The sequence below is a fragment of the Falco cherrug genome, chromosome 1, assembly GCF_023634085.1.
Source record: "Falco cherrug isolate bFalChe1 chromosome 1, bFalChe1.pri, whole genome shotgun sequence".
NCBI classification, from domain to species: Eukaryota; Metazoa; Chordata; class Aves; order Falconiformes; family Falconidae; genus Falco; species Falco cherrug.
In genome coordinates, this window is record NC_073697.1 from 64,741,853 (window position 1) to 64,758,797 (window position 16,945).

Consider the following 16,945-nt stretch of genomic DNA (forward strand, 5'->3'; position numbering starts at 1 on the left):
GCCCTTGAAAATGTATGTGAATTTTGCATTGGAGGGGAGTGAGGGAGAAAGGACTTGTCCTTTTGCTGAGGGAAGTGTAAGAAAAATATGATGGGGAATCCGGGTCGTGGAGAGCATTCCAGCACCAGCGTTCATTAGTAGAACTGTGATTCCTTCTGGTTCTCCTCTCAGCACATAGTAGGCTGCCCAGTGGTCTACCATTATATGCAATAGTGATCTGAGTCATCACATTGCACGCATCTTCTCCACTGAGCAGAGAGAAAATTACTTTAAGTTATTGGCAATTTTGAGGAGGAAAGAAAATCCAGGGAGTACTATTTTCTGCAGAAAATTGACACTTTTTAAAATCAAAATCATGTATCAGCAAGAATGTTTCAACACAACTGAAATCTTTTCTGTTAAGAGCACCTTAGTTTCTTAAAATGAAATGCCATGAAGTGAAACATTACCAGAAAAAGTAATTTCTAGCTGTGTAATAGGAAAAACTTATTTCAAAAATATTGAAGTTGATCACCTGAATATTTTCAGAAAAACATAAAATTCTGAAAAGTTTCACTTGGGTCAGCAGCACAGGGGTAACAGCAAATTTGTGTCTTCTGTTTTCCTGGAGGAGAGTTTACATAATTCTAATTCTCAAGGAAGAGATGAAGGTAACTTTTCCAGGATATCCTTGATATGTGCTGGTTGGTTGAGAAGTTCCTACTGCACCCCAGTCCTGTGAGCAAAGGGCTTCTGGTGCCTCGGAGTGAAATTCAGCTCTGCTGCCGTGTAACCTGGGATGACTTCCTTGCCTTGGAGATGATCAATTCCTCCTTCTTCAGGTGATGTGGCTTGTAAAAGTACCTCATTTTCATGTGGTTGGAATGAACTGTGTTTGAAAACGGGAGGGTTTTTAATAGAAGGACAGTTGTAAAAGGGGATTAAATTCCTAGAAGTTTCCCAGCCTGATTGCCATGAAGAGGCATTTTTGTTGCTTGCTGTCAGTATGTGGACTGTGGCACTCAGACTCCTCAGGAGTGAAGCGAACCTCTGACATGAGTGTACTTTTTTGCCAAGCATTGCTGTCTCCCTCTAGCTGTGACTGAAGCTGTGAGAAAGTGCTTGTTTGGGGTCCTCCCCCCTGCCATTCTTCATGCTGGCGAACTGAGCCCCACATCAGTAGTTTTAATTCCTAATGTAGGAGGAAGAAATCGTGCATAAACTCCTTGATAAAGTTCTGGTAGCAAACTGTCCCATTTGGGCTCTCCCTGCTCTCTCACCCTAAAGCTATCTACAGCCTGAAATCTACTGGCATGTAATGCTCTGGCTTTATACACACAGATTGCTGAAGTGTTTCGATGCTAAACTGTTCCTGTTCCTGGTGATAGTACCTAATTTACGAATGGTATTTCTGTCTTCTTCCAAAATGAAACAGCTCTGGCTGGGATCTTGCGCTGTGAGCTTGTGTATAATATGCTGCTGAATTATAGCGGCTGCATTTGCAATGAACATACGCTTTGGGTAAAGGGAGAGTTAAACTGTGCGGTCAGAAGGGACAGTGATGCCAGGAAGCAACTTACCCCTTCTTGCCCTCAGAAGATGCACTCAGGTCTTTCTTCCCTCCCTATTTCTATGACAGTTTAGGCAAGGCCTGAATGGAAAAATGTTAGAGAAAATTAATTTTAGATATTGTTCTTTTTGTTGATAGTCAGTTTGGATGAACAGAAGGTCTTGACCTTTCTTTTCGCTGAAATACAGTTTTCTTTCAATTCAGATATTCCCATCTCTGGATTCTCATTGCTTTAGACGTGAAACTTACGTAAATGTAAGGTAAGCAGTGGATGAAAGGATCTTAATGTTAAGATTTTTAGCCATCAGTTGGCTCTGTTACATCTGATAGATTTCCCATCACAGGCGATCTGTGTTCTTGCTTGCTCTGATCCACACTGGTGCCAAGTGCTAAACAATGACACTATCTATCTTTCTGCACAATTTGCCAATTTTGGTTACTTTTGAAGCCCAGTGTTCCTGCTTTTTGCTTGTGAATCTCCCTTATAGGGAGAACAAAATAAACAAAAGAATGATTGCTTTAGTAAAATGTTTAGGGCTGACTTCTTTTTGTCATTTATCCACTTGTTTTATAAACTAGAGTATTTACTTCTCATACAGTAAAATAAGTCAAAGTAAAGATGTACTAAAAAGTAGTCGTTTGTTGTTTACCATGAATGGCTTTTCAGATAATCGAATGAAATACTTTATTGCAGTTCCACCTCCAGCTATGACCTTAAATAACAAAGGTTTTACTTGCTGCTTGCTAGGCTTGGGGTGATGTTTTTTCAAAGGCCCTCTCTTGGTTGTGCTGCTTACTACAGAAATCGGGGGGGGGGTTGCCAGTGACCTCAGATTAGCTAGAACTAGAGCAGTGCATTTGGAACCCTTTCCTGTGGAGGATGAGAAATGTGGTCATCTCTTCACAAGGAAATGTTTAAGCAGATAGCAAAATTCTCCTCCCTGTCCCCCAAATTAATCTTGCATATCAAGGATAGCTACATTTTGGTGTTTATATACTCCCTTGCAAAATATCACAAGAGACAGGCCCATACATCAGACTAATTATCTTGTATTATAGTTGCCAGAGGTGCTTAATTTCTTCTCTGGAATTGCATATGATTTCTACAGTTAAATGTTTCTCCTCAACTACTAAGACATCTTGCTTTTTCTAGGCGGAAGCAATGCATTAAGAGTAAAATCTGAAGTGGACTTGCATACTTTATATACACCACCACAAATAAAGGTGTTACTGCAAATTTTACAGCTCTTAGGGTATATGGAAATGAGTGTTTACTGTTTCCTTAGAAATGATGGAAACTGAGTAGTTAAGTTCATTGCAGATTCTCGGTGGTGCAGCCATCCCATTGCAGTCTGACTGTATTTGATAGTATTTGATTTTGCCAGATGCCTGTGACTAACATGTTTACATTGCTTTCTTGATTAAGTTCAATGTGTACTTAAAAATGTAAAATGTTATAAAGGTCATTGTTGCAGTTTGGCAAACTACAAGTTGAGAGCATTGTTGTTGAATGCAGTCACTGCAGTCCTGCAATAATTCATCTAAAAGATTAATTCAAATCTCTTAATTTTAGGAGGAGTCAAGTAGGAGTAGGGTTACTTGGTGAAAAAGGCACTGAGAAATTTTCAGGGTTTGGTTTGGGCCCCCACTTTCTTCACATGATACTGCATCATTTTTCTGGGACTATAGTATAACTTGCAGTGGTAAGAACTGTCTTCATTTGTTCCGTGGATCTTATAGCGACCCACTATGTAATAAGCCATTAAGAAACATTTTTAATTTGAGTCTTACCGAGGCAGATGTGTTTTAGGCAAATTTGAAAACAGGTGTATTCGCTCTTTTGACTGGTTGCTACTGATCTTCAGGCTATGAGACATGAAAATAGGCAAAGTGTCTCACATTCCTTACTCAGCTGCCCAAGAAAATTCTCTTAAACACATTTATCCTGATTGTCCTTGCAATTAATGTCTGCAAGAAAGCACTCGAGAAACTAATTAATTTTAGCCTGTCACCTACCCAAACATTTTATTGTTTAGAAACACTATAATAGTACCTTTAGAAAGTACATGTGCATACTGGATTAAATATTTCTTTTGCAAAACTCACTTTCCTTTTGCTGAAATTAGGGGATTAGGATTACGGGGCCAGTGCCTTTGGAGGACAACCAGTCACCATGTGGATCTTGGTGATGCCAGGTCATGATGCAGGAGTGGAGCTGGGAGCTGCTGGTGAAATTCCAGCTGAGTTTAAATGTTCTGTTTAATTAAGATCCCTTTTATACTTCCAGCCGGAAATATCTGGCTTTTGTTTCACTTTAAAAGGGAAGAGACATGTGTGTATGGGATCGTTATTTATGTAAATATTTTACCTATTCAGAGTTTCTAGTATAAAATGTTTCCTTTGTAATAGCAAGAGAAGCATTGGTGTTCAGCTCTAGTGCAGCGGCCCCTTCAGATTGCAAATCGCTGTTGTGTACAGCTGTATGATACTCCTCCTTAGGAAGGAGACCAAACAATGTGCACTCTGTCAGCTTGTGTTTGAGGGGGTACCGCTAGCTTGTGGTGACACCAAAGTATCTTCCTTCACACACAGCTGAGCCTTCGCATTTTCACTGGACGGGTTTAGCAGCGCTTTACACAAGATTGGCTGTAGTCTTGTCCTCCAATGTTATGAAGGCAATAAGAGAGATGCTGAGGATATTACCTCATTTCCATAAGGTTTGACAGGAGCTTTGCTGTCCAGTTTGCTAATCAAGCTTAAGTGCTGAAGCGGTACCTGGGGAAAAGACTGGGTTCACTGCTAACCTAAAAGATCTAGAAAGTACTCCTTTGGAGAGGGACAAACCTAAGGCAAGTGTATATTACTTGGGGGGAATAATTTTGTCAGAAATTGGACTTTGTTCAGTTGCGCTCGCTGGAGGAGCTGATTCTACAGAGATTAAGGAAATGCTGAGTATTTATCACTTGTTACTGAAGTCAGCTGGAAATGGTCCACTTACTGGCTGAAGCTTGGTTTCAGAGTTGAAGGGCAGACATGGAAATCACTAGCTGCTATCCATCTGCACCTCTGTTGTCTGCAGAAGAGTGTCTTCTTCCCATTCTTTGTTGATTAGATAATATGAAGGAGGAATGCGGAAGAAGGAAAGCTGTGTTTAGTGTGAGAATGCCCAGGACCTTTCATAACTAGGCTTTGGGTTAGATGGTGACCTCTGTTAGGAGAATATAAATAATAACAAAAGTACCTGGAAAAAATGAGTGCAATAATTAATTTTTTTTTTTTCTTCACTCTACAAAGGTCAATGAGGCTGGACTCTTGATTAATGTGCAACACAAGTCATTAACATGGTAAAACGTGGAAAAACAGGCTCTTTGTTATTACTACACAGACATTTGCTGTAGGGAACTGTAAATATTTCTTGTTCTGTTATTTGGCCTATTGCTTTTTCTATTATTCCTGTGTTTGTAGCTCACTGGAAAATACCATACCTAGAAATGTAGATGCAACATTTATTGCACATGTGTATATCTTTTTTTTTTTTAATGATGCAGAATGCTGCTTCTGTGTTACTGTCTTGTTTTCTCAGTCAGTTGGTGGACTGGCTTTGCCTTGTTTGCCTGTTCTTCTTACACTACATCAAGTACCGTGTGTTTTTCTCCCAGCAGCCCATTGGGCTGCTCTATTGTCTCTAGGTCTAAGATGATTTTTTTTTTTTTCTTTGTAGGTATGAATGCGTAAGGTTAACTGCTTGCGTTGAAAAGGAGACAGTTTCTTACCTACTAATACTAATTTTTGAGAGTGTCAACAAAAAAACAAATTCTAGCTAAGAATTTTCCAACGCAGCAAGATCAGGAGTTTTTCATAGATTTTACTTCTATCCAGTTTTTCTTAATTTGCATCATTTGGTTGAATAATGTAACCCTCCTAATATTTTTGAAGCCACTTACACTTAACTAATCACACTTATCTTCAGCATAAACCTCATTGATTTTATTTCTCATTGAAAACATCAGTAGTAGCAAATATGATCCTATTGGCTCACAGTCTATTAGAAATAAAATTATATTAAATGTCTTGTGGGGTGTGAAGAGGTTAAGTCAAGGAGAGTCATCTGAGAAAGTCATCCCGGTGTAAAACATAAATCTGGTTTATATTTAAACTACATGTCACCCACCAGCCAAAAATAGCAATGGTCATTAAAACCTAATCTGCTGCTAAACATTAATAGACATTTATTACATCATAACAGATCTGAAAGACAATTAAACTTAACTTTTTCCTAGATAACTTACTTGTAAAAATGTTATTTGCTTGGCTTTTGCCATTAATCTCATTTGCTAGTGATTTTTGTTTCATTTGAGAGGGTGCATGTATGCATAGAGTTGTGTGTATAGGTGATCTTGTTACTACTTTAATTCTTTCAAGAGCAGTATATTTTAAATGGGAAAAGCAATTAACCTTGCTTATACTGCCTGTTAATTTCCTAATCAGCACAAAAAGTGAAGGAAATTACACTTAGTGTGAAACAAGTAATACCTGTTACCATCCATTTGAGAAAGGAATAGTAAGCAAGAGCAGAATAAAAAGGCACTGGAGGCACATTTCACAGATTGCAGCAAAGCTGTGATCTATTTCCTGTTTTCACTGCAATTGCTCAGTCCAGTCATTCTCTTTCCCTTCTTTATTACTGCATATAGTTATACGTGTGAATAGTGACTGGGAGTAAGTCAAAGGCCGAGGAATTCCAGCATTGTCAAAAGTACTGCTTCCAACAACAAACACAGTTGTGATCCTGGTAATTTGGTTCATGCATTGCTGTCTTGTCATGTCCCTGCTGCTGCAGGTCCCGTGAAACAAGCCACTGTAGAGGCTGGGCTTTCTGTGGCAGCTTGGCAGTGCTCAGTTCCCTGTAGCTGTTGATGTCTTCAACTCTGCTGTTTAACCTTCTAACCAAAGAACTGTGGGGCCAACTGGGCTGTGAAAGTGTGCTAAGAGGTGGGCGTAAGGCAGTCCCTTTCCCCCTTTTCTGAACAGCAAGGCCTACATAAAAAGCGTTCACCATCATCTTTACATGTAGAATTCTTCTCTGGCATGTGCCATGGGGAGCAAAGAGCTCTGAAAGCCTGTGTACCATCCTCCTGTTCCTCACTGATGTATATATAGGGAGATGGAGCCCACCCATAAGGGCTTTGGGCTGCCTCCTGATGAGCTGCAGGTGAATGACAAATGGCCCCCACCTGTATTCCCCTACACCTCCAGGAAGAAAACCTGATCTTGCTCTGATGGCAAAGGGCACTAAACTCTTCTATATCTGCAGCTGCTGCAGTTTTGGGCAATGTAAGTTACTGGTCCTTTCCAGCCAGGAAGAGAAAAGGAAGACTATTGAGGTGGTATGGAGGTGGCAGAGCAGGAAGGGAGAGAGAGGGTGGATAAATGAATATTGAAAAATGTTTTAAAGGTTGCATCCAGAGGCATTTAAGAGTATCCCTCTGCTGGTCTAAGTATCACACTTCACTTAAAGATGTGCTATTTGAACTCCCCTGGAATTTTCTGTCATCTTTAGCTAATTTTCTCTTCAGAGGCTGTCACTTCCTCAGGTTAAAGCAAGACCCAATGCAGAATATGTGCTGTCACAATTACAGCCACTGTAAGACACTTGACTAGATGGGGTCTGTATGTATGGGAGAGGTGATGCCTTAAAATACAAGCTTGGCAAAGGGAAGTTAAAATTATGCTGACCCTGTTGATAAGCTTGTCTTCGTTTTCGATGCATGCACCACACATGTTTTATTTGTCACAGAAGAATTGCCAAAGGCTCTGTAGAATGCAAATAAGTATTATGAGAGTATGTCAAACCCAGGCTTTCAACATCATGAATCATTCACAGAAAAAATTGAGACTTGATTAAAAGTCATGTGAATTTCAAATCAAATAAATATGTTGAGTTATGTTTATTTACCACCAGTTTACTCAGCCTCTGAGCTGCATTAGGGTCACATTTTTCAGCTTTTTTATGTAATGAGAAATTTACTTGAAAAGAAAACTGAAATTTTCATTATTGGAAGGAGCTGCCACATACTGAGGGTTTTGCAATGAAATCTTAACTGTTTGCAATACTGTGAGGAATGCTTGTCTATGTACTATTTTCCTTGTATGGAAACAAAAACTTTTATGAAAGACATATTATGTAGGTATAATAAATTTTTGAGAAGAATCTGCAAACTATTCTGGAGGTGTTAAGAACATTGTTGTAATAATTGCTGTATATGATGATGAAATAGGATTGTTTCAGGTGGTCAGACGTTTATGGTGCTGTGCAGCTTGTGTGAAGAGCTGTATAGCTTTTCCCAAGACTTGTAGGTTTATTTTCCCCTGATGGAGTGATTGAGGAATCGATTTGCTTCTTGCCAGATGCTAACTGCTTCAGCAGGTGGTGCTTAACCAGTGAGAGTACCAAGTTTTTCCTAATCAGTTTTCGGAAAGCCCACTGATCTAGGGGTGGTAATACAGTACAAACATTTGCATATTTTACCACATCCTCAGATGATACCCTGCACCTTTTGAAACCCTGCATGTGTTATCATATATTTGCATACATGCAGGGACCTTATGAATGATGTATCTTCCTCTTTAAAATCTGTAATGGCCTATTACATTACAAAAGTTTTACAAAAAAATTAACAAAATTTTACAAAAAAAACCCTCCCAAAATTACAAAAAAATGGCCTATTACATTACAAAATTATTACAAAATAAAAATGTAATGTAAATACCTATGGCCAAGGGTAACTAGCAGGTGCTTGAAGGCTGGAATATTCAGTAGCTATGTTACTCATGCGTACAATGCAGTACAAGCTTTCTAAGCTTCTGGACCACGTTTCCAAGACCCTTCCTTTTCTTTCTGTTCCTTCCCTCCATTCTCTCATGTGAAGTCTCAGCATGTGTGAGTAGCTTCACTTTTAGTTTGGTTATAATTTTCTGCTGAAATTGCATTGATCCTGGATCGTATGGGAAAACCAACAAGTAGCTGATAGCTTAAGTTCCCCTTTTGACCTTTGAGAAAGCACAAAAGGCCTCCATTTCACCTCTGCGGGGCGGGGGGAGCTACTGTATTCAGCTGGTCTGTATTTGGATGTACTCTTACCAAAGGTTTGATGAATCTGAAATGAATGAATTCAGTTAACACTTGAGAGGTATTTTGCAGCAAATCCCTTAGTACCTCTGAAGAGTTCTTTGTCACTTTGAATTATAGCTTAAACAGGTGGTTGTTGAGGCTCAGTTTGATCTGACAGTGGTTCCTTGCTGCCCCTGCTACTCTTCTCAAGGTGAGCATAGGTAGCACTGCAGGGATACCTGAGAATCTAGGGGGACCACAAACTTATTAGATGTTGCCATTGCTGCTTGCTTTTAAGGTTGGGTGTTTTGGTGTTTTTTTTTTTTTTTATTAAAAAAACAACTTCTCAGAGTGTTAAGATACAAAGGAGGAGTAAAGGGAAGAATGGTCTTAGGTTTTCAAACAGTATGCATGAAATAAATGTTAATATACAGGAATGTGTAATTAGGGACAGAGGTACAAGTGCTCATTTTAAACCTTGTTTGGAAATAGGTACTTGGAAGCACCTGTGTTTGTGTCTGTGGGGTGAGAGGGTTGAGGAGGTTCCTCCTAAGTTCATAGCCACAGCAGAGACATGAGAGAGAACAGGAGGGGCCTGCGGTGCAGAAAGAGGGTATAGATGTGAACAGGTTGAACCACAAGTTGTTGAGTCTACTTACCCAAAGTAGCATCGTCAAGTCTCTCTGTGCATCACGTTTAGCAAACTTAAAACCTGAAATGAAGAGCCAAAAGTCATGGCTGCCCCTTAACACTTTGAGAAACAAAAGCCTGTTTTCCTGAACTCTGTGAGAACTCTAACTTTATGAGCATTTGTGGTATGAGATGAACCTTCTCTTGGACTGAATGCAGACACAGATAAAAGTTAACGGACAGTTCAGTTTAGGTGTCTCAGAAACATGTTCTTGACTTCTTAAAAATGCTTATGGAAAAATCTGCCCATAAATAACTGTGTCCCTGTAGTGATAACTTCAGTGAGTGTCTAGGAGTAAAAAGTACTTGTGGTTCCATTGAAATGCCAGGAGTACAACCTGCTCCTGCCCTGCTCCCCCTGTGTTATACTATCAGTAATGTCTGCCCTGATCTCTTGTATGGCAAGTTGTGTTCCTGACACCACAAAGTGACCATGAAGCCACATCCTGAGTGCCTGACAGGCAAAAAGATCTGAAATGGGGTAAAGGTGGAAGGCGAAAAAACTTTTCTTTTTTAATAATGTTTCAAAAAAAAAAAAAAAAAAAAAGTGTTATGCAGGTAACTCATGACCAAATGTATTGCAGCAATTCTTTTGTTTAGTTATTCATAATGGAAGTGGCAATATAGGTCATTATTTTACTTAAATTTTCTGACATTAAATTGCAGTTGATCTATTTCTGCAGAGATTGCATGTTATTTTTTTCCTTGCTGGGATTATTTCTCTTCCCTTTCTTCTTAGTAAAATTCTGAATATGTTGCTGGAATAAATTCTCTGAAGTAGCAGATGCTGAAAATGGGGAATTACATTCATGGTTCCAGCTTGGCCCATCAGTTACAAGAAGCTTAATTACTTCCAAACTTTTCCCCTTGTAAATGATGGATTTAATCAATATTTGTTTGAAACGTCACACATTTTCTACTTAGTAAGCAACTTCTGCCAATGGAGGAGATAATTACAGGAATCTTTTCTATTAAGAAATATAAAGTAATCCTTGTATCAATGATTTAAGGTAGTTTTAATATGCACGTTTTTAGGGGTGGGAGAAAATTGATGCAAGTAAAACTGGATGAGAAATACTCTGTTTTTTCTGATGAGACCCCTTGTAAAACACTCTTGCCCCTCTTGTGGCTGTACCTCAACTGTCTCGAAAATGCTATATACCTGAGGAAGGCAGGCAGCTTTTGCTGTGTGAGAAGGGTAGTGTCCAGCTTTGTGCAGGTGCAAGGGCTTATGTTTGGAGGAAGGCAGTAATTAAGTGCGTTTATGACAGGTTTGGTTTGCGCTGCTCTAAATTCTACTTTGAATTTAGCCTATCTGTTCACTCACCAGATGAATTGGTTTCCTTTTCTTTTTCATCCTTCCTGTAGACCATCAACAGATGAACTCAGAAAATGATCTGTGTGCTGCTTGACATCAACTGCTGAATAACAGATTTGAGTAGATGCTGAGTTTGTCAGTGTATCTATAATGCTCTTTTATGAACAATGACTTGAATACTTCACCGCTCGTTTCTCTACCACGAGGTCTTAGTTTCCTTTGGCTTTCTCCTATTCTGTCAGTACCGCTTTGAGTTGGATTTTTGGGAACTGCTGGCATGCAGATCAGGTTTGGGTGATGCTTGGCAGCAGATCAGATCGTGAGGATGTTGGGGGCAGCCCTATGGGTAGAAAGGTCAGTGAGCAGAACTTTCTTTTAAGTCAATGCAGGCTGCATCATCTTTGTGGTTCAAGTCCAAATCCCGTAGGTCAAGCGTAGTCCTTAAAGTTTTCACTGTGATGGTATATCCCCTTCTTGCATCAATAAATGTATCACTCTGCAGTGAACAGTTCAGATATGTGTTCTAGTTTCTCTCTTTGGCTGTACTTTACCTGGATGTAATCCAAAGTGAATTTTGTTTCATGGGCCTCTTTCTGCATCTGACAATGCTGCTTGAGAGGGTTTGTGTGACCATTAAGAAAAAGGGTTGCTCCACTTGTTTCCCATCTAGCTGTTCCCCTGCAGATACCCAGTTCACAAATACACTGTGATTATTTGATTACATGAAATTCAAAACCGCCCAGATTTTTGTAGCACTACAATGTGTTTTGTTAATATAGTGGTCCTCTGTGTGGTTAAACAACTTTGGCATTTCTCCAGACACATTGTGGAATTGTTAGGATTCATGCATGAGTTTAAGCCTAAGGGGTTGAAGTCTTTGTAGGAGCAGGCTTAAGGGGAAGGTGGTGCCAGCCAGGATGTGCAAACACAACCTCACAGGCTGTGTCTCTGGCTTGTTCTACTCTGGCAGTAAGGAAAATAGAGCTGGGAATATTGGGCCAGATTTACAACCAGAGTAAATGGTGCATAATGCTGAGCTGGTCATATTGTCTCTGTTTTGCACAGGAGCTTCGCGACCGGATAATGCTCTTTCCAGTAGGATAAAATGTTTATTTGTGGTTCTGGTGGTTGCAAGGCATTAGTTCCCAAAATTAGGTTTTGGATGCTGCAGAGAGCAGGTGAATCCTGTTGCTCATTCAGCTCCAGCCCATGAGGTCATAGGATTTAAGGAATGTTTTTTCTATCGTGCAAGACAGATAAAGATAATTTTAAATGCTGCAGTGTAAATATTTTGTTGACAATTATTCCTTCTCAGGGATAGATAGCATAATTAATTTGTGACTACTTGGGTTTACAGCCAAAAACCTCTTACTGCACCATAACATTATCTCTTTCTAACAGATTTAGATTATTCAGAACTTGATTCAGTTAAAAAAAAAAAATAATTCAAAAACAAACCTCCACTCCTTCAGTGCCTGGCAGAGCTTTTCCTTCAGGGAAGCGTACCTGACCTTGGATAGCTTCCCCCATCTGTATGCTTTTTCAGATTTTGTAGCACAAAAAGCTTCTCACTTTTAAAACTATACGGAGGATGCTGTAGAAGAAGCATGTATAAATAATGGCCAGTGGTATAGTTTGATGTGTACTGGTGGCCTCCTAAAATATAAATGGAAAACTTAATCACAGTTTAGATTGTATGATTTAAAAGTCACACAATTATATGTACATAATATTCATTAATCTTGTCCCCCTTTGGAAAACAGGCTTTAAATATTATCAGTGACTGTTCTGATTAGTCCCAGCACAAGCAAAGTTTTAATTTCTAGGATGTCTATAAAGAAGCCACTTGATTGTATATTGACTTTGGGCTTTTTAGTCACTCCAAGTAACAGAGCTGACAAAAAGCTTTGGAAATTGAATGCTACATTTCAGTGAACAAATTGCAGGGATAGCCTGTGAAGCAGAGTAGGGGGCAAGAATAAAATCTTGGCAGTGCAAGCAGATACATTTATTAAAAAAAAGCTGCATCTTCCTTAGAGACTTTGGTTCTGAACAATGTGGGGATTGATTTAGTTGATCAGCAGAGATAGGAGGCAAAACAAAGGCTGCTCTGTCATGCTGGAGTTTCAGAAATATACCCACATCACAATGGCATGCAGTGCAGTTTTTCATATAGTGTTTTGGCTCAAAGTGGATTTTGTGTAAGAACAAAAGTTGGCAAAAACAGCTTCTTTACTGAGAGAAGAATAACTTCTGTTGATCAGAGATTTTTTGAGAGATTTTTTTAATTAGACTAGTGCTGTGAAGGCTGCGGAGTCTAGGGAGTTCAAAACAGATATGCAAAGTACTTTTCAATTCCTCATATTTTATCATCACTTCAAAGTCAGCAGGGAGCTAAGCCTCAAACTGATGTTTATCCTGCCAAGTTTGAGTCACTGGCCATCTAGCCCCTTCTTGAGAGATGAAAATGATGGGAAGCTGGAACACTTTCTCCAATTAAATGACTGAATGTTTTATTAAAGCATGGATTTAGATTTCCCTGTGCTTTCCTGTAAGCATGTGGGGTGGACGAGACTGTTATTTTTAATCCCACAATGAGTAACTGTGGAGCTTGACTAGGAGTGAGTGACTTGAGTCACTGGTAGTGATCATAGAAAGTACTCTGTAGAGTAAGGGTGACTTTTAGGCTCTACCTGAGTTCAAATCCTGGTCTAGATTCAGTGATTAAAAGTCATACAGGACATTTCAAACAAGTATAAGTGACTTTTAGGTATATTTTCAGCAGACATACTCCCAAACCATATTATTGACCTCATTGCCTGGTATCTTGGTGTCAGCCCCAACAGTGAAGGGATGAAAGAAGTGGCAAAAGGAGTGAAGGGTCTTAGCAGAAGAGTGCACTGCCAGGCTACCTGGAGAAGAACTGGTCTCAGTTTCTGCCCAAGCTGTTCAGGACATGTAACAGATGTTTGCATAGATAATTTTTGGCCAGCATGTCCACCTGCACAAAATGTTAAAGAGAAAGTGGGATTATTGTCTGGCTGTTTTATCCCCTACACTGGGACCAGCTGAGCTGGTGTGGATGAGTTTATATATATTGAAAAAGGCTTCTGTTTGAAGGGTAGGGGGAGGGAGGCCAGGGAGTGCAGCTCTGTGACAGTTTAGAGTTGAATTTTCTTCTAAAGTGCTGGCTTCCTAAGCGTGCTCACAGGTACGGCCTAGACCAAACAGTGAGGTGACTTCTCTTGTTGGCATTTTGTTTATTTGCCAGCACGCAGGCAAGCATGTGTTTTCAGGAGCTTGCATTTACTCTCTGGCCCACGTGTATTTGAGGGTTTTGGGTGGAAAAGAAGTGGCTGGGTTGTAAATTTATTTCTGTTTAGGAGATCAGTGTGGATCCTAGGAACCAGTTAAACCTATTTAAGGTCTGGAATTTTTGTTGGCTTGTGATTTACAGATACCCAAATATTTTCAGGAGAGTTGCAGCCTGTTTTAAAAGTCCAGTGTACATAGGATACAGTGCAATACATATGGACTTGTTTTTTCTAGTCACCTTTCAAGCCTGTGGACTCTCTGGACCTCTGTGGGCATCATTATTCAAAACTGCTGTCTTAAGCCCTGTTTTGGGAGAGGAAGCAGAGCATTAGTGATGCACAAATTTAATTCCTATTGTGTGTAAGAATGTGCATACATCTGAAGGGCTGGGGGGAAGACTCATTTGCCTTTACAGCTGTTGGCAGCAAAGAAACACAGCAAGACTTGATTGAAAACACCTATCTTACTGTTTTACTAACGGCTTTTTTTTTGTTTTTTTCTTTCTTTTTTTACTTTCTCATTTGTAGGTCTCAGACTCTGGATACTGGCTGTGGGATTTTTTTTTATTATTATTTTTTATTGGGTTTTTTTCCCCTTTTTGGATGTGAATTGAAGGCCAACAGTTGAAGTGTTGGAAGCAAGAGAAGGAGGACGCTCACCTTGATTTGTTTGAACCCTCGTTTGCTGGGATACTTTCAAGCCCTCCTTCACAGTCATGTGGTCATCACAGCTGCTGTTCTTCACAATGCTCTTAACACCGTTAGCACATGGTGAGTGAGAGATGGTGTAAATTTGCCTGTGGGAAGGGAAGAGATTAGCAAGGATTTTGCCTATGTCTTCTACCTAATGGTGTGGTGGTTTTTTTCCAGGATGTTGATTTCTCTCCCTGCTTTCACCCCAGGTCTTTGAATTCCCAGGCTACATTATGAATAAAGTCCTGAAACAAAGAACTCTGGTCACATAAAGATTTGTGTTGTCAAGTTTAACTGCTATGTTAAGGCAGACTTTCTTCTTCATGTCCAAACCTATTCTGTTGGCTGTGTGTCACTACGATTGTTGCTCCTAGCCTCTGCATGGAAATGCCTTTCTCTTCTGTGAATATTGCTCAGTTAGGGGCTGCATGCTCCCCTTTATCCACAGCTCCAGGGTGGGCTCTTGCTTTCCATCATGTTAGACTGTGATTTCAAGCATTGGAGTTGATGTTTCCATGCTCTCTTGAAAGATGGAGGCTCAGTGATCTTGAGCTGAGAAGAGCCAAAGCCAGTAAAGTTGCCTTAGCCTGGCACGCTGTGTAACCCACCCAGCCATGTGGAGTTACTAGGTGTAACGCTGTGCTGCACAGCTAAGCTGCACCTGAGAACCGGGCTAATAGCATCAGGCACAGCTGCTGTGCTGTGGATATGTATGAGCCTGTGGTGGGTTGACCCTGGCTGGATGCCAGGTGCCCACTAAAGCTACTCTATCACTCCTTTCCCTCAGCTGGACACGGGAGAGAAAATATTGAAAGGGCTTATGGGTCAAGATAAGGACAGGGAGAGATCACTTGGCCGGTACCCTCATGGGCAAAACAGATTCAATGTGGGGAGAAAATAATTTTTTACCAGTCAAATCAGAGTAGAAGAATGAGGAATATAACCATATCTTAACCTGATACACCCACACACATCCCCACACCCCCCTGGCTTCTGCTCAGGCTTAGTTTTACTCCTGATCTTTTCTACCTCCTGCCCTCAACAGCACAGGGGGATCGGGAACGGGGTTTGTGGTGAGTTCATCAGATCTTGTCTCTGTTGCTCCTTCCTCCTTAGGGGGAAGACTCCTCACACTCTTCCCCTGCTCCAGTGTGGGGTCCCTTCCACAGGAGACAGTCCTCCACAAACTGCACCAGCGTGGGTCCCCCATGGGGTCATGAGTCCTGCTAGCAAACCTGCTCCAGCCTGGGCTCCTCTTTGCATGGGTCCACGGGTCCTGCCAGGAGCCAACTCTAGTGCAGGCTTTCCATGGGGTCACAGCCTCCTTCAGGCATCCACCTGCTCTGGGGTGGGGTTCTCCATGGGCTGCAGGTGGAGATCTGCTCCACTGTTAACCTCTATGGGTTGCAGGAGAACAACCTGCTTCACCATGGTCTTTACCATGGGCTCCAGGGGAATCTTTGCTCTGATGCCTGGAGCATCTCCTCCCACTCTTTCACAAACCTTGGTGTCTCCGGAGTTGTTTTTCTTGCATATTTTCACTCCTCTTTCAGGCTGCAGTTGTTCTTGTGCAGTTTGGGTTTTTTGTGTGTCCCCCGCACCCCCTTAAATATGTTGTCCAAGAGGTGCTGCTGCTATCGTTGATGGGCTCTGCGTTGGCCAGCAGTGAGTCCATCTTGGAGCTGGCTAGCATTGGCTCCATTGGACGTAGGAGAAGTTTCTAGCAGCTTGTTACATAACCCACCCTTGCAGCTTCCCTGCTAATAAAACTTTGTCATATAAACTGAACCCTACCCAAATGTAGGCCCCAGAAGTAGGTTGCCAGATTTTGTAAGGGCTGAAGGGTTCAGGAGCTCCTATTTGCAGTGATGGTTGCTAAATGCTTAGAGCAGGGTTTTGGAAAATCTGACTTGCCTGATTTTCTTGATGCCTAAATGGAAGGTGAGCTCCACCAAGGATGTAATTTTAATTACAGGTTAGTGGGAGCGTGTTTGTAAATAACATGACTCCCTATATGTAGGCAGTGGGCCCGGGCTTTGAAAATATTCATCAGACTTTTTGTGCTTTACATGCACTGTGTATGTGCTGAGACACTAGAGCAGAATTTACAGTGGAGGAGGTTAAAAAATGAAATGGGTGTAATTGGCTGAATATATCTGTAAAGAGCAATCTGTTTGCTCTTGTCACTTATAATACCTTTGGGTACAAAGGTTATCCATACTATTGTTCTTCAAGCAAAACTCCTCACTGGGTTGAAAATGAGAGTGAAC

At 40.7% G+C, this 16,945-nt stretch overlaps 1 protein-coding gene across 1 annotated transcript in view; it reads left to right on the plus strand.

The window, feature by feature from the left end:
* Positions 1–14,643: 14,643 nt before the first annotated feature.
* Positions 14,644–16,945, plus strand: part of ADGRL3 (adhesion G protein-coupled receptor L3) — a 301,758-nt gene continuing 299,456 nt past the window's right edge. Inside the window, exon 1 of the mRNA XM_055725863.1 lies at positions 14,644–14,753. Coding sequence (XP_055581838.1) covers positions 14,699–14,753 — 55 coding nt within the window. The 5' untranslated portion in view covers positions 14,644–14,698. The remainder of the gene's footprint in view (positions 14,754–16,945) is intronic.